This window comes from Hemitrygon akajei, chromosome 16 (genome assembly GCF_048418815.1).
Source record: "Hemitrygon akajei chromosome 16, sHemAka1.3, whole genome shotgun sequence".
NCBI classification, from domain to species: Eukaryota; Metazoa; Chordata; class Chondrichthyes; order Myliobatiformes; family Dasyatidae; genus Hemitrygon; species Hemitrygon akajei.
The window spans coordinates 25,148,130-25,173,739 of record NC_133139.1 but is presented as its reverse complement, the minus strand read 5'-3'; the positions used below and the strand labels follow the sequence as shown (position 1 = coordinate 25,173,739).

Below are 25,610 nucleotides of genomic sequence, written 5' to 3'. Positions count from 1 at the left end.
TGGAGAGCTTATCTCGCCAGGTGATCTTCATCAGAGAACGTAGGTGACGCTGCTGCAGTTGGTCGAGCTGGCGTAAGTGACCCTGATATGGCCGTCACGTCTCATATCCACATAGCAAGAGGATACACAGTTTTCAAAAATTGAGTAATAAAGATGCAAGCAATTCTAAGAAAAACAATCCACCAGGTAAAACAGAAATATTGGAGCAAGTTTTGCAACTCTAGGAATACCAGCACCAATTGATAAGAGTTTGGAAAATGATATAAACAATGAATGGTATCAGCAGGGAAATTGGATCCCCAGTGCTATGTGATGGGGAAAGTGTTGCAGCATTGAATTTAGAGAAATCAGAAATGCTACATACTTCTGCTAAAGTACACAGTCCTGATGATAAGAGTAATGAAAGAGCAAGGAGAAGAGGGGAAACGTTATTAGCAAACTTGTAAACTTTAGGGAAGCATGAGAGACATGGAAATTTAGTGGGTACATTAAATGTGACGTTCACCTTGAAGAATTGAATAGTGTTCTTAGGAAGACAAAAATAAAATCCCCTGGAAGGGATCAGATAAGTTATGATACATTATCTAATTTGAGTGGAAGTTATTTTAAAATTATTTAATCATGTATGGGGAAAAAGAAAGTCTTCCTAGAGGATAGAAAGAAGCAATCATAATTCCAACATGTAAAACAGGCAAAAATCCCAACATCCAGCAAGTTATAGACCAATAGCATTAACCTCACATGTATATAAAGCCATAGAAAAGATGATAAATAAGAGATTGACATATTGCACTGAAACAAGATGAAGTATTATTTAAACATCAGATTGTGTTGAGGAGAGGAGGTTTGACATCTAGAACATGAGGTGAGATGGGCTCAATTGAAGAAAGAAAGCATAGCAGTAGTCTTTTCTGATATAGAGAAAGCAAATGACATGATGTGGAAGGAAGGTCTGATCATCAAATTACATAAATTGGGAATTAGAGGTTGACTGCTAAATTGGATAAAAGATTTTTTAGTTGGTTGATCTATCATGGTGCAAGTGGGAAAAACTTTGTCAAGTAAACAAATTGTGGAAAATGGAACACCGCAGGGAAGTGTTGTTAGTCTATTATTATTTGCTATGATGATAAATTGTGTATTTTCAAATATCGGAGCTTCATTTGCAGATGATAGAGCGATGTGGAAAAGGGTTGGGAATGTGGAATTTACAGTATCATACTGAAACTTCAAGAGGCAATAGTTAAAGTGGAAGATGAGGCAATGAAAAGGGGATTTAGACTTGCGGCAGTGAAATCCAAAATAATGTTTTTCACTAAGAAGAGGACAGAGCAACATGTAAAACTAAAACTTTACGGTATAGACTTAGAAAGTTTGGATACCTTTAAATTTTTTTAAGAATTTGGTTCGATAAATGACTCGTGGTCAACAAATATTAAGGAAATAATAACCAAAAGTAAAATGTGCTAAATGTACTGAGGTGTTTAATAGGAAAGGAATGGGGAGCTGATAGGAAATCCTTGAAGGTAATACATATAGGATTAGTAAGATCAATACTGGACTACGGAAGTATGGTATATTGATCAGCATCACACTTTATGTTCAGGAAACTGGATACAATTCAAAGTCGCACATGAAGGCTAATCAATGGGGCAATAAGGACACCAGTGGTGGCAAGACAGGCGGAGTTGGGAGAAACACCTCTGGAACTGAGAAGAACGCAGCTTGCATTAACATATTGGGTAACTCTGCAAGGGCCTGGAGAAAATCATCCAACCAAACAGCTTTAGATCCATGCTGGGAAAAGGAAAAAAAGGAAATCAGAAGTTTCACATAGATTGTTGTAGAAAAAGCGAAAAGGACAGGAATTCGTAATAAGGCAGTGACTGATACAGTGCTTTTTCCTGACCTGCCTCCATTGCTGTGTGAAGCACCAGAGGTGGATCTTAAATTATTTGAAAGGAGACAGAAAACTAGAGAAGTGATTTAAAATCAAGATATAGTTGATATTTTTTATGAATAATAATTATAGATATTTAAAAATGCTTCAAAAGTGGCAATAGTAGATTAGAGTAGGGATTGGTAGTGATTTTAACATTAAAAAGCAGGTGAGAATGCATGATGATTTCTCAGTGTATAAAGGTGAAATGACAGCTGCACTGTTCACTTTGCAGTGAGTGGAGGATGTGAACCTGTTAAGAGTTGTAATATTGTCTGATTCAAGCACAACGATCGGGAGTCTAAAAAGATTTATATTCAGGCATGTGAGATAATACAAACCTTATTTAGAATTAAAATTATATGGCTCCATTTATGCAACACACACAAAATGCTGGTGGAACGCAGCAGGCCAGGCAGCATCTATTGGAAGAAGTGCAGTCGACGTTTCGGGCCGAGACCCTTCGTCAGGATGAAGGGTCTCGGCCCGAAACGTCGACAGTGCTTCTCCCTATAGATGCTGCCTGGCCTGCTGCGTTCCACCAATATTTTGTGTGTGTTGCTTGAATTTACAGCATCTGCAGATTTCCTCGTTTTTGCGGCTCCATTTATATTTTATATGGATTCCAGTACATGTTGGTATTAGAGGGAAAGAGCGAGCAGGCAAATCAGCAAAGGAGGCAACTAGACAAACAGAAGTGGACATTTAAATAGAGTAAAGGAGAAATGAAAATCATTATTAAAGGTAATATCAAAAACGTGGAGATAATAATGGGGTGATGAGAGAACAAGAAGACATCTTTATAGTATCCAGAAAGTGAGGTGGTCTAAGAATGCAGGAAGGAGGTTATAAAATCAAGATTGAAGTTTGGGCATCCAGGCTTAAATAGTACATTGTTTTTAATGAAGAAACACAATAATGAGAGGTGTGAATACTGTAATCAGCCAGAAATGGTCGAGCATGCACTGGTGAGATGTTCAAGGTATAATCAAGAGTGGGTGATTTTAAAGTTAACACGGAATAAAGTACAATTTAACATTAACATTAGTTTGCAGAGGGGATCACAGGATTAGTGCTTTAAATATATAGTGTAGTTTCTAAAAATACAGGTCTTCTTTTTTAAATATAGAATTTGATCCAAGTATGCAAGATTTAGAAATCCTGACCCATGCTTCAGTTCAGAAGGTGGCAGTAATGAACCTTAAAGCTGTTTGCAAGCAGCCATAAAACCTCAGGAGTAGTAAAACTACACTGAGCACACAAATCTCCCAGCTCCGCGTTTTTACTCCAATTAGTTTGATGTTTTGGAGTTTAGCAACTTAAGAAGTGGCAACGAAGAGGTTTTATATGAACCTGAGGTGAGTACCCGCTAACAAGAAAAAATCTGCAGATGCTGGAAATCTGGCAGCCTCCATAGGAACAAGTCAGAAAGTGCTGGAGGAATTCAGCAGGCCAGGCAGCATCTGTGGAAAAAAGGACAGCTGACGTTTCAGGCTGAGGGTCCCTCCAGCATTTTGTGCGTGTTGCATGTCTACTCATCTGTTGAAGTGCAGCAAGATGCTCAGGTTAAAAAAAAGAGTGTAGTGAGTCGTTCGAGATAAAAAAAAGACAGAGAATGGATGAATTCATGGGTTCATAATCTTTCTCTCTGTCTGTCTCTCTCTCTCTCTCTCTCTCTCTCTCTCTCTCTCATATACACACCCACACACCTTATATATATTATATATGTGCACACGCACATATATATACACATACACACATATATACAGTGCTTATAAAAAGTATTCACCCCACTCCCCTGAAAGTTTTGATGTTTTATGGTTTTACAACATTAAATGACAGTGGATTTAATTTGGCTTTTTTTTTTACACTGATCACTGGAAAATACTCTTTCATGCAAAAGTGAAAACAGATCTCTACAAAGTGATCTAAATTAGTTACAAATATAAAACACAAAATAATTGATTGCCTAAGTATTCACTCCCTTCAAGTCAGTATTTAGTAGATGCACCTTTGGAAGCAATTACAGTCTTCAGTCTGTGTGGATGGGTCTCTATCAGCTGTGCACATCTAGACACTGCAATTTTCTCCATTCTTCTTTACAAAACTGCTCAAGTTCTGTCAGATTGAATGGGGATCATGAGTGAACAGCCCTTTTCTAGTCCAGCCACAAATTCCCAATTGGATTGAGGTCTGTACTTTGACTTGGCCACTCCAGGACATTAACTGTGTTGTTTTTAAGCCATTCCTGTGTAGCTTTGGCTTTATGCTTGAGATCATTGTCTTGCTAAAAAACAAATCTTCTCCCAGGTCACAGTTCTCTTGCAGACTGCATCAGGTTTTCCTCCAATATTTCCCTGCATTTTGCTGCATTCATTTTACCCTTTGTCTTGCATGCTGCAGTGAAGCATCCCCACAGCATGATGTAGCCACCACCGTACTTCATGGTAGGGATGGTCTACTTTTGATGTGCGGTGTTTGGCTTCCCAAACATAGTGCTAGTCTGATGGCCAAAAAGCTCAATTTTGGTTTCACCAGACCATAGAATCTTCTTCCAGCTGAATTCAGAGTCTCCCACGTGCATTCTGGTAAACTCTAACTGAGATTTCATGTGAGTTTTTTTCAACGGTGGCTTTCTGTTTGCCACTCTCCCATAATGCTGTGAAGCACCCGGGCAACAGTTGTTGGATGTTCAGTCTCTCCCATCTCAGCCAACTTCAGAGTTGTCAAAGGTCCCTTGGTGGCCTCCCTCACCCACTCCCTTCTTACACAGTCACTCAGTTTTTGAGGATGGCCTGCTCTAGGCAGATATACAGCTGTGCCATGTTCTTTCCATTTCTTGAGGATTGACTAAACTGTACTCCAAGGGATATTTAGTGACTTGAAAATGTTCTTGTACCCATCTCCTGATTTGTGTTTTTCAATAACTTTTTCACCTTTTCACAGAGTTGCTTGGAGTCTTCATGGTGTAGTTTTAGCCAAAATATTGACTCATCAGCAGTTGGACCTTCCAGATACAGGTATATTTCTTTACAACAATCAATTGAAAGGCTGCATAACATGATCTCCATTTAACTAATTATGTGGCTTCTAAAACCACAACTGTTCCAACAGATCACCTTACCATCTTGGCCAATCCTCCAGTCCTTTCCCTCTTGCATTTATTCAGGTTCTCCCTAGAAGTTGCTGTACCATTCATGCTCCTGGAGTGAGTTTCATATTCTAGCTAATAACTGGATCAATAACCCATCTAAAACTTTATTTTAGTACAGTCCACACAATTACTTTTATGGAGTCATAGAAAAGTACTGCATAGAAACAGGCCCTTCAGCCCATTTAGTCTGTGCTGAACCACTTAAACTGCCTACTCCCATTGACCTGCACTGGGACCATAGCCCTCTGTACTTGTATCATCGATGTACTTATCCAAACTTCTCTTAAACATTCAAACTGAGCTTGCATGTACATTTGTGCTAGCAACTCATTCCACACTCTCATGACCCTCTGAGTGAAGAAGTTTCCCCTCAATCTACCCACAAACCTTTCACCCTTAACACATGACTTCTGGTTGTAGTCCCACCCAACCTCTGTGGAAAAAGCCCACTTGAATTTACCCTATCTACACCCCTCCATAATTTTATATACCTCTATCAAATCTCCTGTCAATCTTCTGTGTTACAAGAAATAAAGTCCTAAACTATTCAGTCCTCCAGACCTGGCAACATCCTAGTAACATCTTTCTGTAGGAAAGCTGTAAATAATAAATACTTTTTATTTTTGTTTATTTAAAGATACAGCATGGTATGATTCTGATTCTGATTCTGATTCTAGTAATAGGCCTTTCCGACCCAGCGAGGCTACACTACCTGATTACACCAATGTGACCAACTGACCTACTAACCTCTACACCTTTGGAAAGGTTATTTTATTCGTTGAGGTACAGTGCAGGATAGACCCTTCTGGCCCTTTGAGCTGTGCCCCTGATTTAACCCTGGCCTAATCGTGGGACCATTTACAATGACCAATTAGCCTACCAAGTGGTACGTCTCTGGACCGTGGAAGGAAACCAGAGCACCGGTGGGAAACCGACACGGTCACGGGCGGAAAGTAGAAACTCCTTCCAGGCAGTGGTGGGCTTCCTCTGAGAGGTGTTGAATGTGGGGTACTGCAGTGTTTTCCAGTCCTGACGAAGGGTCTCAGCCTGAAATGTTGACTGCTCGTTTCCACGGAGGCTGCCTGACCTGCTGAGTTCCTCCAGCGTGTTGTGCGTGTTGCTTTGACCCCAGCGTCTGCAGTGTACTTTTGTATTTAGTGTTGTCCTTGGCTGGAGTATCTAGGTCTAAGCGTTATTATCTCAAAATGAGTGGACAGCCATAGAAGACTGAGATGAGAATACATTGTTCGTGCTGATGCCATGAACATCGATCTGTGTTTCTAACTTCCGGTAATTTCTCCCTCCTCCCCCTCTTCTCTTTTTTCACTCCCCGTTCTAGTTCCCCTCTCACCCCTTCACTTCCCACTTGTCCATCACCCCTTTCAGGTGCTCCTCCCCCTTCTCTTTTCTCCACAGTCCTCTGTCCTCTCCTATCAGATTCCTTCTTCAGCCATACAACATAGGAGCAGAATTAGGCCACTCAGCCCACCGCATCCAGTCTACTCCACCATTCCGTCAAGGCTAAGTTATTATCCCTCTCAATCCCATTCTTCCCGTAAACTTCGATACCCCTACTAACCAAGAACCTGTCAACCTCTGCTTTAAATCTACCCAATCACTATATACCCGATACCCAATGTTCCCTCTAATTTGTAATGACCAGTGGGCTGTGCAACTTTTTTGCCCAGTGACAACAAGCGCGCACTGAATTTTCAAGCAGAAGTAAACCTGAAGCTACTCTAAGGATAAAAAGCCATCCCGCTTTAAACGAACGAGCTTCACGCCCTTTGCTTCTATGGAACACAACACGGCGAATCACTAAAAACAGTATAAATAAGCCAGTTCTAAAATCTGCAAACAAATCATCGCAAACCCCACGTTGTCAACTCTGTCCGCAACAGAAGCCGGAAAAGGAAACGTGATTATGATCGTGAAATATACTGAACATGCCAATGAGGTCAAGGGTGACAACTTTTTGTGCACAGTTTAAATTCCTTTGTGCGCTAGTAGCCAAAGATGTCTGCACGGGCACTCTTTAGAGGGAACATTGGAGATATCCTCTCTCGCTCCTCTTTTACATTTTACATATCCGGAAAAAAATTGGTTTTCTTTTATATTATTGGCTACCTTACCTTCACGTTCTTCTTTTTGCTCCTTGTCATTTTTTTAGTTAACCCTTTCCTCTCCCACCCATCACCTCCCAGCTTCTTATGAGGGGTGATTGATAAGTTTGTGGCCCAAGGTAGAAGGAGATGAGTTATACAGCTCTCGTTACATGCACATGCAGTTCAACTCTGAGTGATTATGCAGAAAGTTTGAAGTTAGTAACTCATCTCCTTCTACCTTAGGACATGAACTTATCAATCACCCCTGATGAGTTATTAACTTCAAACTTTCTGCATAATCACTCAAAGAGTTGAACTGTATGTGCATGTAACGAGAGCTGTATAACTTATCTCCTTCTACCTTAGGCCACAAACTTATCAATCACCCCACAAACTTATCAATCACCCCTTGAATTTTATCCCCCTTCCCTACCTTCCACCTGGTTTCACTTATCACCTGCCAGCTTGTAATCCTTCCCCTTCCCACCTACTTATTCAGGCTTCTGTCCCCTTTATTTCCCATCCTGACCAGGGGTCGGCCTGAAATGTTGACTGTTCATTCCCTTCCAAAGCCGTTGCCTGACTCGCTGTGTCTCTCCAGCATTCTGTGTGTCTTGCCCATAAATTTCTTCACCCAGGCAGCAGAGAACCCAAAGAATGCACAACGCAAGAGAGGTACAAAAGTTCAAGTCATTGAGAACATCCAAGACAAGATCAGCAGATTTATATCAAGAGATTGTGAGGTTACTTCAGGAAAGGGGCAATCGAACAAAAGATTAATCATGATGTTATTACATGGTAGGCACGGTACCAGGGCTGAATGGCCTGCTTTTACTTCTATTACTTATGTTCTTATGAGGGATAATCTTATAGAAATGTATAACATTGTGAAGCTATAGCTAGAGTCAATGTTCTCAGCCTTTTTCCCAGCACTGGGGAATCAAAAAGTAGAGGGCTCTGGTTTAAAATGGGAGGGGAGAGATTTGATAGTGTATTGAATGTGCCGCAACTCTGAGGGGCCGAAGGGTACAAAGTCACCCCCTCCTTTTTGAGAATCGCAAGATCGCTATTAATTCGGGTCTGGGACCCAGGAAATGAGAGAGAATCCTCAAGGTTTGTGGAATGTGTCCTGGCCCCTCAGCAAGACAAAGCCACGGATAACGGCCATTGTCTCTTGGAGACGGAATTGTGTATTGAGTACTGTACTATTCATTGAAGCCCCTCAGGGGATGACCAGAGTGGGCTGGTTGAGGGATTGCATCATCCCAACCTGATTGACATCTGAGACCCTGTGAGTAAGGATAAAAGAGGGTCTGGGGAACAACCCCTTTAGACGCACCAGGAGAAACGCTAGAAATCCCGTGACAGCGTTTAATAGCGACAGCCGGTGGGGGCTCATGTGCGTCCTCCCCTGCCTGGGATTGGCGGGCTCACCACGGAAGAACAGCTTTAGCTAAAGGAGAGGCCATAAGTGAACGGCCACACCAACGAGACTCCGATGGATCGAAATCATAAAAGGAAAATCGGCAAGTTTTTCTCCCAAATCCCTCTCTCTCTCCAACCATTGCAACCCAGCGGTCCCCAAAGGCTGCAGCCTGCATGAACTGAGTGAACTTTATATTTCCATCAGACAATACATTATCCCCTAGACAACGATAGAGCTTATTTCTTATTGATTATTATTATACCCGCACTTTTATATTTAGTATTGACGACGTATATTATCTGTATATTTGCATTGATATTATTTTTGTGTATTTTTACTAATAAATACTGTTAAAAATAGTATCATCAGACTTCAACGGACCTCTCTATCTTTGCTGGTAAGTGACCCAGTTACGGGGTTCGTAACAATAGGAAGCTGAGAGAAAGCTTTTTCACTGAGAGGATGGTCAGTATATGGAAGGATTTGCCAGAAGAAGCGGTCGAGGCAGCTACATTAACAATACCTGGTCCGTTACGTGAGAGAAAAGGTTTAAAGAGACATACCCAGGAGAAAATTGGACTCGTTTAGATACGAAACTTGTTCGGCATGGTCCAGCTGAGTTTCCATCCTGCTTGACTCGAAACAGCGAGCTGCCGGCATCCCCTCTGGCTGTGGCAGGAGCGATATCTCGCTCTCCCTCGTCAGTGAGCAAGAGCCTGTTGAGACGTTGAAGTGTCAGGATGGGATCTCGATCATGGTCTCTGGGTCTTGCCATTGCAGGGTGGGTGGTGGGGGGGTGCTGATGTTTTGCTGGAGTAAGTGGGGGTAGGGCAGAGGGTTGATGCTATTGCTTCTACATATGCTTGGGAGGGGGGCAGGGATTTTGGGGTTCAAACGTTTTTCTGTCATTCATTCCGTAGGTTATTTTCCCCTCTGTTTTGTGGTTGCCTGTGGAGAATAAGAATTTCAGGTTGTATATTTTATACATTCTCTGATATTAAATTGAGCCATTGAATCATTGACTCTTAGGTCCAAATAATGGCCCAAATGACTCACTTCTTACTACGGTAGAGTCATGGAGTGACACAAACAGATGCTAGTCCTTCAGTCCAACTTGTCCAATCTGACCAAGATGCACCTCTGAGCTAATCTCATTTGTGCATGTTTGGTCCAGGTTGCTGTGCCTGTATTAGAACATAGAAATCTACAGCATATTACAGGCCCTTTGGCCCACAATGTTGTGCCAACCATGTAACCTACTCCAGAAACTGCCTAGAATTTCCCTAGTGCACAGCCCTCTATTTTTCTAAGCTCCATGTACCTATCTAAGAGGCTCTTAAAAGACCCTATCGTATCCACCTCCACCACCGCCGGCAGCCCATTCCACGCACCCACCACTCTCTCTGTGAAAAACTTACCCCTGACATCCCCTCGGTACCCATTTCCAAGCACCTTGAAACTGTGCCCCATCGTGTTAGCCATTTCAGCCCTGGGAAAAAGCCTCTGACTATCCACACAATCAATGCCCATCATCATCGTATACTCCTCTATCAGGTCACCTCTCATCCTCAGTCGCTCCAAGGAGAAAAGGCCGAGTCCACTCAACCTATTCTCATGTGGTACGCCCTCCAATCCAGGCAACATCCTTATAAATCTCCTCTGCACTCTCTCTATAGTATCCACACCCTTCCTGTAGTGAGGTGACCAGAAATGAACACAGTACTCCAAGTGGGTCTGAGCAAGGCCTTATATAGCTCTAACATTACCTCACAGCTCTTGAACTCAATCCCATGGTTCTTGAAGGCCAACACACCATACGCCTTCTTAACAAAACTGTCAACCTGCGCGGCAGCTTTGAGTGTCCTATGGACACAGACCCCAAGATCTCTCTGATCCACCACACTGCCAAGAGTGTTACCATTAATAATATATTGTGTCTTCAAGTGTGCTTATTAAAATGGTCACTGGAATGCATTTTACCAATTTTGCTCTGTGTGTAATTTCCTGATTAGCACAGTTAATTCTGTCACAATAATGCTTCTGCAAAGCTGCACACTGGTATTGGCCAACTGCCACATTTGTAACCATTTCATTTTTTACACAGAACAGTTTTGGTTGTTAGATTATTTTAAAAAAAAGTTCCTGAAATTGATGACAAAGGTCTAAAATTTGCAACACCAACCACAGCTTCCGAAGTACTCTATTTCCTTCTGCCAATTCCCCAAACTGAATCAACAATAACGGACCTATTCACAATCACGTTAGCTCTGAGGCAGTGAGAAACGGAATTCATCTGGAACCAGGTAAGGAGGCTATAGTGCAATAATTTCTTAGAAGCTGGTCTGTCTCTGTTATATTATAATTTAATATGATGAGAGGCATTGATCGTGTGGATAGTCAGAGGCTTTTTGCCAAGGCTGAAAGGGTTGCCACAAGAGGACACAGGTTTAAGGTGCTGGGGAGTCAGTACAGAGGATATGTCAGGGGTAATTTTTTACGCAGAGAGTGGTGAGTGTGTGGAATGGGCTGCCGGCTGGTGGTGGAAGCGGATACGATGGGGTCTTTTAAGAGACTTTTGGATAGGTACATGGAGCTCAGAAACATAGAGGGCTATGGGTAAGCCTAGTAATTTCTAAGGTAGGGACGTGTTTGGCACAACTTTGTGGGTCGAAGGGCCTGAATTGTGCTGTAGGTTTTCTATGTTTCTATATTCTAAACATTTGACCATCTCATCTCTGTTCTGTATAAGGTGTCCAGTGTTGATGCTTGCTCTTTTGTTGTATTTTACCCATTCTGCCTACACAACTGACCGACAGTGTATCCACTGTTTGTCTTCTTTTGCTCCTTGGCTGTTTATCAGTCTTTGTGTTTACTTTTTCATTGTTCAATTGTACCTCTTTGCTATATTGGGAATGCCTGCAAGAAAATGGATTTCAAAGTGGTATTGGTAATATATACGTATCTTGGTTTTTAAAAAAAGTCACTAAAATTTACCTTGAACTTTGAAAGTGAGTTAACTAACCTTGCCGAGTCTGACAGAGACCAGCCATTTCAGTTCTCAGTGGTCACCTTTCCTTGGGCTGGCAATCTGCTGCCTTTAAAACATTTGCTGTTCTATTGTGCAGGGGCTCAGCTGGTAACATCTAACTAGAATGTCGAGCAGCCCTTGGAAATCACAGAGTAAAATCTGAGCCGTGTTCCCCAATGAGGGAGCGCTGCACTGTCGGAGGGGCAGTGCTGATGGAGTGGTGTACTGTTGAAAGGAGTATTGAGGGGCACTGCACTAGGGCGATGCAGTACCAACTAAGCATTACACAGTGACTGTTCTGGGGGCAGAGCAGAGAGGCGACTAAAATAAAAGAGGCTTTGACAGGCAGAGAGCCTCAGTGGAAAGAGTAACAGGGCTATTGTCGTGGGTTCTGTTTCTCTTTCCAAACACTTTGCCTATTTACCCACTCCTTAGCACATTTGGTAAAGGCTCTTGTGAGAACCCTTTCACTTGAATGCAGATTCATATCTGCCGAACATGGAAGGTGAAGTCTCTTTACTTTTCTTTCATATTTTACTTCAGCTTTGATACCTATATTGAATTGACAATATTTCTTACATCCTTCACATACATGAGGAATAAAAATCTTTACCTCACGTCCCTGCCTACATGTGCAATTTATAGCAATTTGTAATAAATAGTATGTACAACAGGACAGTCAGTATAGCATAGAAATGCAATTGTATCAGTATGAATTACTCAGTCAGATGGCCTGGTGGAAGAAGCTGTCCTGGAGCCTCTTGGCTTTTATACTCCGGTACCGCTTGCTGGATGGCAGCAGCTGGAACAGTTTGTGGTTGGAGTGACTCAGGTCCCCAGTGATCCTTCGAGCCTTTTTATGCACCTGCATTAATTGATAAGCACCTTGATTAGTGCACCAATGTGTATCAATCAAGCTTTTTTTAAAAAAAAGTAATTCTGTCAATTAAACACACCACTTAGCTCAAGTGTGTTTAGGAATATTTTAAAGTTATAAAATTACCTCATATGCCTTTGACAGGGGGAACACTGGCTTCACTCTGTGCCACGCTGCCTGTCCATGGGGTACAGAGGGCCAGTGAAGGCAGTCCTCAGCCCTGGTTAGTGGGGCAGGTAGGGACCATACTCACCAACCAAATGCGGAGTGATAGTTGAGGGTGGGGCCACTATGCGAGGAGATGCCGTGCTGGGGCGGGGAGCATCTGCTTTTCAGGCGCCTAACAGAAGCTTCTCTCTCTCTCACCAGAGCAGGATGAAGACTTTCACTGTGGCCGTGTTCCTGCTTCAGATCAAGTTGAGTCTGGGGACAGAATGTAGGGGCAGCTCAATATTGCCCAATTTAACAGCGACCAGTTGTTCATGCCCCTACCTGGACTGGTCTAGGGTACGGATTTCTCAGTCATCCTTGACACTAGAAAACTGTGGAATATCACGTATTGTTAACATTACCATCAGTGAACGTTTGCAGGAACTGAACCTTAGGAAAAACAAACTGCAGGAAATTCCACAAGGGTTTCTTAAAAACTTTCCAAATTTAAGGCATCTGATTCTAATTGACAACCCTTTAGAAAACATCCCGCTCAGTTTTATCAGGAAAATGAACATCAGCTTTAGTTGTTCTTGCCATGTCTTGGAAGGTATGTTTCACAGTTGTAATGAGTCCGAGACCTGCACATCGAGTCTTCTAAATTTGACGTGCACTGGACCAGGCATGGTTAAATTGTTCACTTTGGACAATTACTACAAAAATGAGTGCTCAGATTTACTTCTTGTCTACATCCTTGTTCCAATCTTGCTTATTGTTGTCATTGCAATCGTTGTTCTGGTGCTGGTGAAATATCGCTCACGAATCAGCACTCACTTCCGGTCACCTCCAAGCAAGCGGAAGTCAGTGTGCTCGGCGGACTACGGGCAGCAGAGGTACACAAGCACAGCCAACTGGAAAGACACGGCAGGAGGCTCACATGGAGCTGCCTCTGGAGCACCCCAGGACTATGAGAATGTCTTCATGGGGGACTCGGACAGGGCAAGGTAAGGCAGATTAGTGAAAGTCTAACTTTCACTGCAAATGTGCACCACAGTTACACAGCATGACTTATAAGCTTCTTCTGTACATCCAACACCTCAAAGCAACATATGGCAATGGTAACTAGATCTTCACAACAGTATATGATACATATTCATAACAGTGATTATGTGACTATAAATTCACAACAGTAGTTTATAGATCTGCGTATATAATATAGAGTAAGGAACGCAATAGAATCAATGAATGACCACACCAAACAGGATGGACAAACAACCAATGTGCAAAAGACAACACTAAATAAATTTTTAAAAATAAATAAACAAACAATAAATATCAAGAACATGAAATGAAGAGTCCTTCATCTCATGCGGTTGTGGGAACAGTTCAGAGATGGGGGTGAGTGAGATCTGTTCCGCTTCAAGAGCATGGTGGTTGAGGAGTAATAACTGTTCCTAAACCTGGTGGTATGGTTCCTGAGGTTCCTGTACCTCATTCCTGATGGCAGCAGTGAAAAGAGAGCCTGGCCTGGATGGTGGGGGTCCCTGATGATGGATGCTGCTTTCCTGTGACCGTACTCCTTGTAGATGTACTCAGTGGTAGGGAAGGCTTTATCTGTGATAGTCTGGGCCATATCCATTACTTTTTGTAAGATTTCCCATTCAAGGGCATTGACATTTCCATACTAGGCTGCAATGCAAGCAGTCAACATACACTCTACCACACATCTATGGAAGTTTTTCCAAAGTTTCAGAGGTCATGCCAAATCTTCACAAGATTCTAAGAAAGCAGGGGCGTTACCATGTTTTCTTTTAAAGGTATTTACGTTCTGAACCCATGACAAACCCTCCTCCTGAAGTCAATAATCAGCTTCTTGGTGTTGCTGACATTGAGTGAGAGGTTGTTGTTATGGCATCACTCGGCCAGATTGTCAATCTCCCTCCTATATGCAGATTCATCATCACCTTTGATTCAGTCTACGAATTAAGTTTGTAGACTGAAGAAACTTAACTTTGCTTATGTGTCATCAACAAACTTAGAGTAGGTATTGAACCTGTGCTTAGCCTCAAAGTCATAGAACATAGAAAACCTACAGCACAATACAGGTCCTTCAGTCCACAAAGCTGTGCCAACACGTCCCTACCTTAGAAATTACTAGGCTTACCCACAGCCCTCTATTTTTCTAAGCTCCATGTACCTATCCAAAAGTCTCTTAAAAGAACCTATCGTATCCGCCTCCACCACCGTTGCCGGCAGCCCATTCCACGCACTCACCACTCTCTGAGTAAAAAACTTACCCCTGACATCTCCTCTGTACCTACTCACCAGCACCTTAAACCTGTGTCCTCTTGTGGTAACCATTTCAACCCTGGGAAAAAGCCTCTGACTATCCACATGATCAATGCCTCTCATCATCTTATATACCTCTGTCAGGTCACCTCTCATCCTCCATCGCTCCAAGGAGAAAAGGCCGAGTTCACTCAACCTATTCTCATAAGGCATGCTCCTCAAACCGGGCAACATCCTTGTAAATCTCCCTGCACCCTTTGTATGGCTTCCACATCCTTCCTATAGTGAGGCGACCAGAACTGAGCACAGTACTCTGTGGGGTCTGACCAGGGTCCTATATAGCTGCAACATTACCTCTCAGCTCTTGAACTCAATTCCACGATTGATGAAGGCCTATACATCATAGGCCTTCTTAACTACAGAGTCAACCTGCGCAGCTGCTTTAAGCATCCTATGGACTTGGACCCCAAGATCCCTCTGATCCTCCACACCGCCAAGAGTCTTACCATTAATACTATATTCTGTCATCATATTTGACCTACCAAAATGAACCACTTCACACTTATCTGGGTTGAACTCCATCTGCCACTTCTCAGCCCAGTTTTGCATCCTATCAATGTCCCGCTGTAACCTCTGACTGTCACATTTCTTCCATACTTTTCCCTGAGAACATCTGTTTCCAATTTAAGCCTCCAATTTCCTGCCTGATAGCCTCATAATTCCCCTTACTCCAATTAAACACTTTTCTAACTTGTCTGTTCCTATCTCTCTCCAATGTTATTGTAAAGGAGATAGAATTATGATCACTATCTCCAAAATGCTCTCCCACTGAGAGATCTGACACCTGACCAGGTTCATTTCCCAATACCAGATCAAGTACAGCCTCTCCTCTTGTAGGCTTATCTACATAATATGTCAAGAAACTTTCCTGCACACACCTAACTAGCTCCACCCCACCTAAACCCCTTGCTCTAGGGAGATGCCAATCGATATTTGGGAAATTAAAATCTCCCATCACAACAACTCGGTTATTATTACACCTTTCCAGGATCTGTTTCCCTATCTGCTCCTTGATATCCCTGTTACTAATGGGCGGTCTATAAAAAACACCCAGTAGAGTTATTGACCCTTTCCTGTTCCTAATCTCTACCCACAGAAACTCTGTAGACAATCCCTCCATGGTGTCCACCTTTTCTGCAGCCATGATACTATCTTTGATCAACAATGCCACGCCCCCACCTCTTTTGCCTCCCTCCCTGTCCTTTTTGAAACGTCTAAAACCCGGCACTTGAAGTAACCATTCCTGCCCCTGAGCCATCCAAGTCTCTGTAGTGGCCACAACATCATAGCTCCAAGTACTGATCCACACTCTAAGCTCATCCACTTTGTTCACAGCACTCCTTGCATTAAAATAAAGTGAGTAGAGCAGGGGGCTAAGCACACAGCCTGGTAGTGCACTTGTGTTGATGGAAATCATGGAGGAGATGTTGTTGCCAATCTGAACTGATTGGGGTCTGCAAGTTAGGAAATTGAGGATCCAGTTGTACAAGGAGGTATTGAGGCCACAGTCTTGAAGCTTATTGATTAGTTTCGAGGGGACGATGGTATTGAATGCTGAGCTGTAGTCGATGAAAAGCATCCTGATGTATGTATGCATCTTCAGTGTCTAAATGTTCCAGGGTTGAGTGAAGAGCCAATGAAACACCCTCCACAGTGGACCTGTTGTGCCGGTAGGCAAATTGGAGTGGATCCAAGTCACTTCTCAGGCAGGAGTTCATCACCAGCCTCTCAAAGCATTTCATCACATTGGATGTAAATGCTGCTGGACAATTGTCATTGATGTATATCAGGTGAGATCCGGTCTAAATTAAACGGTTTGAAAGAGGAAGTGAAGAGGGAAATAACACTGGCAAGGGAAAATATGAGAATAAAATGTTAGCTAATCATAACAGGAACCCCCAAAACATTATACTGAGACAGTAAAATTGAGCAGATAGAAGGAGGTAGGGCGAGGCCTTTCAGAGTCAAAGAAGTTGATACGGGCTTAAAAATACAGGACAAGGCTGAAATAATGATTTTGCTGAGGGAAGGATGCTGACAAAACATTTGTAGGTGTAATGAACAGGATGCAACATTATAGGCAGTATGTACGGGAAAGGCTGACTCTTCTTAAACTGAGGGGCACACGCTCTAGATGACTTGCATCCCGGGTTGCTCTGGGAAATGGGAAAAGAGGTCACACCAGGACTTGTCATAATCTGATGGGGACCGCGCCACCCATCAATCCCCCAATTTAATCCTAGCCTGGTAACGGGACAACTTACAATGACCAACTAACCTACCAACCAGTCTTTGGACTGTGGGAGGAAATCAGAGCATGCAGAGGAAACCCATACGGTCACAGGAGAACTTACCGGCAGCGGCAGGAACTGAACCCGGGACTGTAAAGCATTGTACTATCCGCTATGCTACTGTGCCGCCCCAGTTAGGGGATCGGCCAGAATTTTAACTGGTTTGTTGTTAATTTTCAAAGGAAAAATTCAGTAGTTTTGAGACCCCATAACCTATAAAATAATTTAGATCGTGCCACTGTTCATTTCTGTTTATCTTGCCCTAGATTCACAAACAAAAACCCTCACCAATTTTCAAAGGGGGGGGGGTGAAAAGTAGGCCTCCTTTAGGGATCTTAGAAAAGCTAAGAGTGGAGTTAAGCTTAACCCAGCTGCAAAATGTCAAACTTCTAGGTTGTTTATTGCTGAGCTATGCACAGGATATGTTGACATTCTTACATTTTTTTTGCATGGGTAAGTGATGTTAATCAAGGAGAGAGTAACATTTTCACTTACTTTTGCTAATGATACCAATATGATGTTCTGGCAAGAAGTGGACTGGATATGAATGATCTTTGTTGAGATATAGATAAACAGACAAATGGAATGAACAGATGAGTGGCAGATTGAGTTGAAGAATGAAGTGAGAGCTGTTGGCTTTCAGCAAACGGGATGGGGAGAGGCGATTGCAGACTTTGTGATAGTGCTCTCAAGAACATGCAGAAAGAGAAGGAGCTGGGAGTTCAAGTGCCCTCTTTGGAGATAGTAGGTCATGTTGAGACAGCACTAGGCAAAAAATATGCAGACCTAGGTATCATAAATGGAGGAATTGAGTCCAAAAGTAGGAATTATGGCACGCTGATTCCCGGAAGACATTTGGTTAGGCCACAAATAGAGTACTGCATCAAATTTGGTCACAGCATTTCAGGAAGGTCATGTAGGTTATTGGTTCAGAGGACACCTAGCAGAATGACTTATGCATTGGGGGTTTTAGATACAAGGTTAGGTTAGGGGAGCTGTGATTGTTCTTCTTGTATCAAAGGAGGTTGAGGAAGATTTGACTGAGGTGTAGAAGAAGGTGACAGGGTTTATCTAAGTCTGACAAAGAAAAGTTGCTTTCATTATTTGATGCTAGAGGGATAAAGAATCAAAGATTGAATGTTTTGGGCAAGGGGGGTTCCTCCAGCATTTTGTGTGTGTTGCTTGGATTTTTAACACACCATGTGCTATTGAACTGGAGCTAACCGCCCATGAGTGTGGTGCAAGTAGGGACAATTAATGATTTCAAAAGAAATCAAGGTAATTGAAAAAAAACTATCATGCAGGTTTACTCAGACAGAGCATGGCAACATGACCGACAGAATTGCTTTACAGAAAGCCAGCATGGACTCAATGGGCTGAATAGCCTCCTTCCACACTCCTGTAATCTTGGCTATTAACTAAGTGTGTAAGTATGCATGGCTGTGATAGTACAAATGATTCAACAGGTAAACTGATTGGTAAGGTCACCGATATTTTCTATAAAAGACTCGTGTTTAAAATCTTTTAGAAATAAATACCAATCTGAATTGAGCCCGATTAGTTCATTATTTAATTAAAACCAGCCTTTTTAACACAGTAAGTGAGAGTGAAATGCTAGGCTGGGCTTTCCAAAATCAAGGCTGTTAGTTTTCCCAAAATAAACGGAGACGATAAATGGGATTGACAAAAACGACGGCACGGGAAGTAAACCCAGACATCTTCAGAGCTGTTGATTACCCTGTGACATCAAGTTGAATGAGCATGGATAGATAGTTAATTAACTGAATTGGATTCAATGAAATCAGCTCTTCACTTTGAACCTACTTCATTTTCAATTTATTCCTCTGGCTGCCTTCCCTCTCCCCTCTGCCCACTCCACACCCCTCCTCCCTCCCCCTCCTTCTGTAGGTACGACCTCTTTCTGCCTCTTGCTCTTTTAGTCTCTTGCTGTGTCTCCCTTAAAAGTTTTATTTCTACTCAATAAATCTTGAATCTGTAAGAGGAGAGAGTAACATTACGCACTGTGCTAAGAAGTTATTGGAGGAACTATGTCAGTTTACAAAGCACAATTAATGAATAGAAAGGAGGCTGAGTGATTTTCCCAAAATGTTAGAAACTCCCTACTACTTATTAAACCCAATAAGTAATAGTAACTCAGCAGGCCAGGCAGCATCTATGGAAAAAAGTACAGTCAACATTTTGGGCTAAAATCTCTATCACGGTCTTTCAACATTCGATAGGTTTCAATGAGATTCCCCCTCATTCTTCTAAACCCCAGCAAGTACAGGCCCAGAGCCATCAAACACTCCTCAGACATTAACCCTTTAATTCCAGTGATGGCTGAGTGTACCAGATGGATTTTCAGAGTTTGTACCACTGTGTGATGCTATAGACTATGTGTTTTATCAGTGAGGATTTTCAGCGTGCTATTTTGAAGAAATGATGAAGGGGATTGTTTCAGCCAAGTCCCAAAGAAAATAGGGCCACTACAAAGACACTTCACTCCTAGTGCACCCAGGGTATTGATCAGTCAAGAATGCATGGTATGGGCTGAATTCCCACTGATAGCTCCAACTCCATGTAACACATAGATAAACAGGGAGAGCAATGATGATCTCATCCATGGAGCCTTGAGAAAGCTAGTGATGTTGTTCTTTTAAGGAATGTGTGAGTAAGGTAGAGATACAGTCAGCGGCCACTTTAGTAGGTACACATATACACCTGCTCTTAAAATGACAATCACGTGGCAGCAACTCAATGCATAAAAGCATGCAGGCACGGTCAAGAGGTTCAGTTGTTGTTCAGGCCAAACATCAGAATGGGGAAGAAAGGTGACCTAATTGACTTTGACCGTGGAATGATTGCTGGTGCCAGATGGTTTGGTTTGATGATCGTAGAAACAGCTGATCTGGGATTTTCATGCCCAACAGGCACTTTTGGTGTGAAAAACAGAAACGTCCAGTGAGAGGCAGTTCTGTGGGCAAAAATGCCTTGTTAATGAGAGAGCTCGGAGGAGAGCGGCCACACTGGTTCAAGCTGACAGAAAGGTGACAGTAACTCAAACAGCCGCGCATTACAACAGTGGTACACAGAAGAGCATCTCTGAATGCACAGCACACACTGAGCTTTGTCACGGATAGCAACAGCAGCAGAAGACCACACTGCGTTGTATCTAATTAAATGAATGTATTATGTTGAGCTGCTTGTTCTATTTTTATCTTCCAGGAGCCATCAGAATCCTGACAACACGTACTATCTGGAGAGTGATGCCGCCTGTGAAATTTACCAAAACGAGCAGCCTGTCTATTGTAATTACACCGGGCCGGCTGATAAAGTGGAGGATGACATCTACATAGTACCTGACCATTAGGTACAATACTGGGAATCCCCAGGTGTGTAAAAAGATTGCCAAGCGGACATTTTATCCCATTTCCCTCTTAGAATGGTCTTCAAAACTTCTCACTTTCAAGATCCTGGACTGCAAGCAGGAACCGCCCTACCAGAGCACCTGGAACTCAGTGTGAAAATCCGGAGCTTAACCTGAACAAGTGTAACTCAACAAAACCATCAGCATCACAACCTAAACTCTGCTTTTCTAGGCAACGTTCGACCTTAACATACGTGGACCACAAAGGAAAATCGGGAAGCTCATAAAACAGCAGAAATCCACCCAATATCCATCAGAAGATTGAGAACTCGAACAAGCATTAGGACCCTTCCAGGATTATGTTGAAACCAATTAGCTAAGTGTTCATTTTATTGTTGATCTTTTTTTTTTCATGGCAAGTTCAGCAAGAGGAGGTTATGCTGAGATCATGCATCAGTTGCTTACGTGGCAGTTTGACACAATCAGAATGACTGAGATTTAGGATTGGGATGGAGAGGAGATTGGGGAGTCAAAGAACTGCAGGAATCAGCAAGGACATCAAGAACTAGTTTACAGGAGCGGGAACTGCCAGTCAGTAAACATTTAGGTATTAAAGTCCGAGTTATTCAGTAAAGAAGGAACTAGTCAGAGGAACTAAGAGAAGCTGACTAACGAGAGGAATAATTAGTCAGAATGTTCGTTATTTGTTCAGTGGGTTCTGGCAGATTTGGCACTATGCCAGGAGTACACTATCTATGCACTGGGTCTACACTGGAAGCACATTTGGAGTATAATTGAAGCATCCCAGACAGAGCAGAGACAATCTGACATCACAACGGGAACATACTGGGATGACACTGGTACATGGACATTTGGAGCAAATCGAACTTACCTGAATGAATCAACAATCAAGGGCAGTTTGGACTAAACCTGCCACATAGATCTGGGTCCTATGAGACCCAGGTTGAGCAGACATTGCAGGGTCCACACAGCAATATCTTAGTTTGCTGCTTATCATGACTTAGACGGAGCCCAAGGCTCTTGTGACATAATTGCATCCATGAGCAAATGATCTTATCCTCTTTGATTTCAGTGAGAAGCAGCACGTTGGACATTGGAAGCTGCCGGCATTTCTGGCTTCCCGCATGGACTGAGAGCCATGACACGCACTCACGTGCAGTCAGGGATCCGAGGCCATTTCCCCTCCCCCTCGCTATCCAGCCGCTGGTGGGTCAGCAGAGAAAGTTCCTGATAGTGAGTGCCGCCGTTTCCGGGAAGACTACAGGGACGCTGAGCTTTTGGGACATTTTTCCACGGATGGTGCTGCTCAGCTGGGGGCAGGGGTGACCCTCTACTAGCCTGGCTCCTCCTCCCGCAGCAGCTGGATGCCCATAACGTGGGAGCCACACGTCAGAATCGCTGTGGAAATCCCGTTGCCTGCGTCAGTCCGAGGAAGCGAACACGCCAGCAGACACGGAGGATTTATCAGAATGCAGCACAACCTGAAGCTGTGGGTAGAATATCAACTGTGGGCTCAAGTCCTGAGGGACAGACTAAAGACTCTATGAGCAAGAGATGTGGCAGGAAGGGAAAGGCTGCTGTGGGGAAGACAAAGGCAGAGCAGAGGAAAGAGACGTTGACTGCATAAGTTACTAGGACTTCCTGACTGAGAGACACTTTTCAAAGGAGTCTCCTAAATCATTGTTCTCAATGCAGAGAACTATCATCTCCGCACTCCAGACTTTGACATCAACAGGTTCACCTGTAATTAACTAGGAGAGGACAAGAATTGCTCACAACCTCTTCTGCGCGTCCCCCTGCTCTGATCAGAAAATACCAGCAGATGAATTGCTGGTCCAGTTACCGAAACATCATGCTACAACTGTTGCCGTATATCATGCTGATGTACGTTGTGAGGACATGGAATTTATCACTGTGTTGACCAAATGAGTGATGATTCTCACACCCAGAAGAGAGGGCTGGCACCACCTCTGACGGGACTCTATATGATGGTCATCGTGGGTCTCCTGGCTTCCCAGTGCAGAGCGCCTTCCTCCTGCCATGTAGAGCGAAATAGGAACAGAAGTAGATCCTTTCAGCTTTCTCCAAAATGCTTTACAATCAATACTAATCCTTTAATTCTGTGCCATATTCCTGCTTTCTCCCATTCCCTTTAATATTTTTTACGTTTAGATAAACTCATAAATAAATACTTAATGATATACTGTATGTTTAGGTAACTTCATAAATATACTTGGTTTCCACAGACTTCTGAGATAGAGAATTCCACAGATTCATCATCCTCTGAGAGGAGAATTTCCTCATCATCTAAGCCCTAAATATCTAATTCCATATCCTAACCCCTGATTAAAGTACTCCACTAGCTAGGAGAAACATCTTCCCTGTATCCAGTCTGTTGAGCCTTGTCATGCCTTTGTATGTTTTAATTAAATCTCCCCTCATTCGTCCCGGCTCTAGTGAATTGACCCAATCTGCTGTATCTTGCGGACTAGAACGTCCATGCCTCCTTGAGTGAATCTGGGGATTCTCTGTCTCCTTGCAGTTTCCGCTCGCAGCCCTGGTGCGGCAGTCTGGATGTCGCGGAGTGTGCCTTTAACAGCCAACACCTTTCTTGGATTGGTGTTTGCGAATTTTCAGAAGTTATCTTTAGCTGATTGTGATGCCTTCAGAATGCTGATCTGAGGCTCGTTACTAAGTGTAATTATCTTAATATTTTTCAAATGCTTTTTGACAAATTTTACAGCATTTTGGGGGATATGATTGTATTATTCACAGCACAAGTTTAACACATCATAAAGAGTGAAATGTAGTTTCTAGACACATATGTGTAAAATATAATTGATGTAATTGTATTTGTGACTCTTGGAAAATACCTTCATGATTGACCTAAATGCCACAGGGGATTGAATAAACTGCTTTTACAAAGCCAAGTGATACAGCTTTGTATGAACTGTGAGTATACAGGTCTGCAGTGAATGGCTTTCTCCTTGAACACACATTGCCTCTGATACACAATCAATGACCATTAACCTGATGTCTAGCAGGGAGAGAATGCCTTCCGCCCTGGTCAAGTGCTGCATTTACATGGTAGGGAGAGATTCTAATCTCAAGCTTCCACGGCAATGAGAACCTGGAGAACTGAACCTGGTTCTTATCCATGCGGGGTTTGTCAGGGATAACTCCTTGGCCCGAGAGTCTCCATGACGAAGGTGTTGTTTGAGTTGTGCAGCTTCTGACTGTTCTGCTACAAGATTGTTCCTGCCTATTCTTTGTCAAGGTCCCAGAAATCTCCCCTCTTGTCTCTCTCTCTCACAATAAGCTGGGATAGATCCCTTCAGGCTCTGGGGCCTTATCCATGGTAGAGTTCTTCAAGAGTAAGCCCCAGCACCTTCTCCTCGTTAATATCAATATGCTCAGTGAAGCCCTCCCTGGTCTCACTGTCCTCGTCCTTCCCCTTGGTGAATATTCAAACAAAGTAATCATTTCGTATCTTCTCTGGCTCCAGGCATGAATCCCTTCCTTTGTCCTTGAGTGGTCCTATCTTCTCCCTATCCACCTTCTTGTTATTAAAATATATATAAAATGCTCTGGGAGTTTTCTTTCAACCCACTCATCAAAGACATTTTAACGGCCCGTTTTAGCCCGCTGGATTTCCTGTTAAAGTTCCCTTTTGCTTTCTTTGTTTCCTCCAAGGCTACTTTCTAAATCACACATTTGCTTCTTTTTCACTTTATGACTAAATTTTGCGGTGGCACAGCAGTTATCATAACTCTTTGCAGCACTTGCTTTAGGGTTGGAGTTCGATTCCTGCTGCTATCTGTAAGGAGCTTGTACGTTCTCCCTGTGACCATGCGGGTTTCCCATGGGTGCTTCGATATGTCGGTTTGGGTTAATGAGGTGTTGGCAAGTTTACTTGTGGGCTGCCCAGCACATACCTCACTGATTTGATTTGACGCAAGCAACGCATTTCTTTTCAGGTACACGTGACAAATAAAGCTAAGCTTATCTTTAAATTTGCAACATCGCTCATCATCCACAGTCCCAGTGTGCAATGGGACAACACTGAGAGCACACCAGGGGCATGCTGGGATAGACTGGAAAACTGGGAGTACACTTCAAATACACTTGGATATCACTGGGAAATCCGTGAGTTATGTTGCTCAGAACTACCCTGGGTATTCCCAAACAATGGGAAACAGATAGCAGAGCACATTACAGACACATTATATAAAGCTTGGGAACCTGCACAAACTTGATAATTACTTAAGTGTAAGCTGCGTTAGTGACAGTATCACAGGCACAGGAGAAGCTGGTTCATTAATGAGTATGAGGCATCTCTTAAAATATAAAACAAAACACGGATCCTTGAAACCTGAAATGAAGTGTATTCCCTGTGTGTGCCACTGAATTCCCATTGTACGCAGAGAATGCTGGAGCCACTCTGCAGGTCGGGACTTATCTATTAACAATTCCAGTTGGAGATCGTTCATCGGAACTGAAATCTCATCTTGAGTATTGTGTACAGTTTTGGGCTCCTCACCTTAGAAGAGATGTTCTGGCATTGGAGAAGGTCCAGAGGCGGTTCACAAGGATGATTCCGGGAATGAAAGGGTTATCATACGAGGAATGTTTGATGAAGGATGAGAGGGGATCTCATTGAAACCTTTTAAATGTAGAAGGGTCTGGACAGAGTAGATGTGGAAAGGATGTTTCCCATGGTGGGGGAGTCTAGGACAAGAGGGCACAGCCTCAGGATAGAGGGGCGTCCATTTAAAACAGAGATGCAGAGAAATTTCTTCAGCCAGAGGGTGGTGAATTTACCGCAGGCAGCTGTGGAGGCCGGGTTGTTGGGTGTATTTAAGGCAGAGATTGATAGGTTCTTGATTGGACATGGCATCAAACA

The 25,610-nt window shown here is 43.0% G+C and overlaps 1 protein-coding gene across 2 annotated transcripts; it reads left to right on the top strand.

The window, feature by feature from the left end:
* The first annotated feature begins 10,791 nt into the window (after window positions 1-10,791).
* LOC140739843 (uncharacterized) lies at window positions 10,792-23,668 on the top strand. Of its 2 annotated transcripts, none has more exons than XM_073068437.1 (3): window positions 10,792-10,927; window positions 12,899-13,683; window positions 20,545-23,668. In XM_073068437.1, the coding sequence occupies exons 2-3, from the start codon at window positions 12,905-12,907 to the stop codon at window positions 20,687-20,689; spliced, it is 924 nt and encodes a 307-aa protein (XP_072924538.1). In that variant the 5' UTR covers window positions 10,792-10,927; window positions 12,899-12,904; the 3' UTR covers window positions 20,690-23,668. The 2 variants fall into 2 exon arrangements, with proteins under 2 accessions (XP_072924538.1, XP_072924539.1); XM_073068438.1 differs by having other exon boundaries at window positions 10,835-10,927; window positions 12,904-13,683.
* Window positions 23,669-25,610: the final 1,942 nt, after the last annotated feature.

Excerpts from the sequence above, each read along its gene's own strand:
- LOC140739843 (XM_073068437.1), top strand. The coding sequence starts at position 12,905 with ATGAAGACTTTCACTGTGGCCGTGTTCCTGCTTCAGATCAAGTTGAGT. Across the intron at positions 13,684-20,544 it reads GGGGACTCGGACAGGGCAAG|GAGCCATCAGAATCCTGACA; the intron begins GTAAGGCAGATT and ends TTTATCTTCCAG.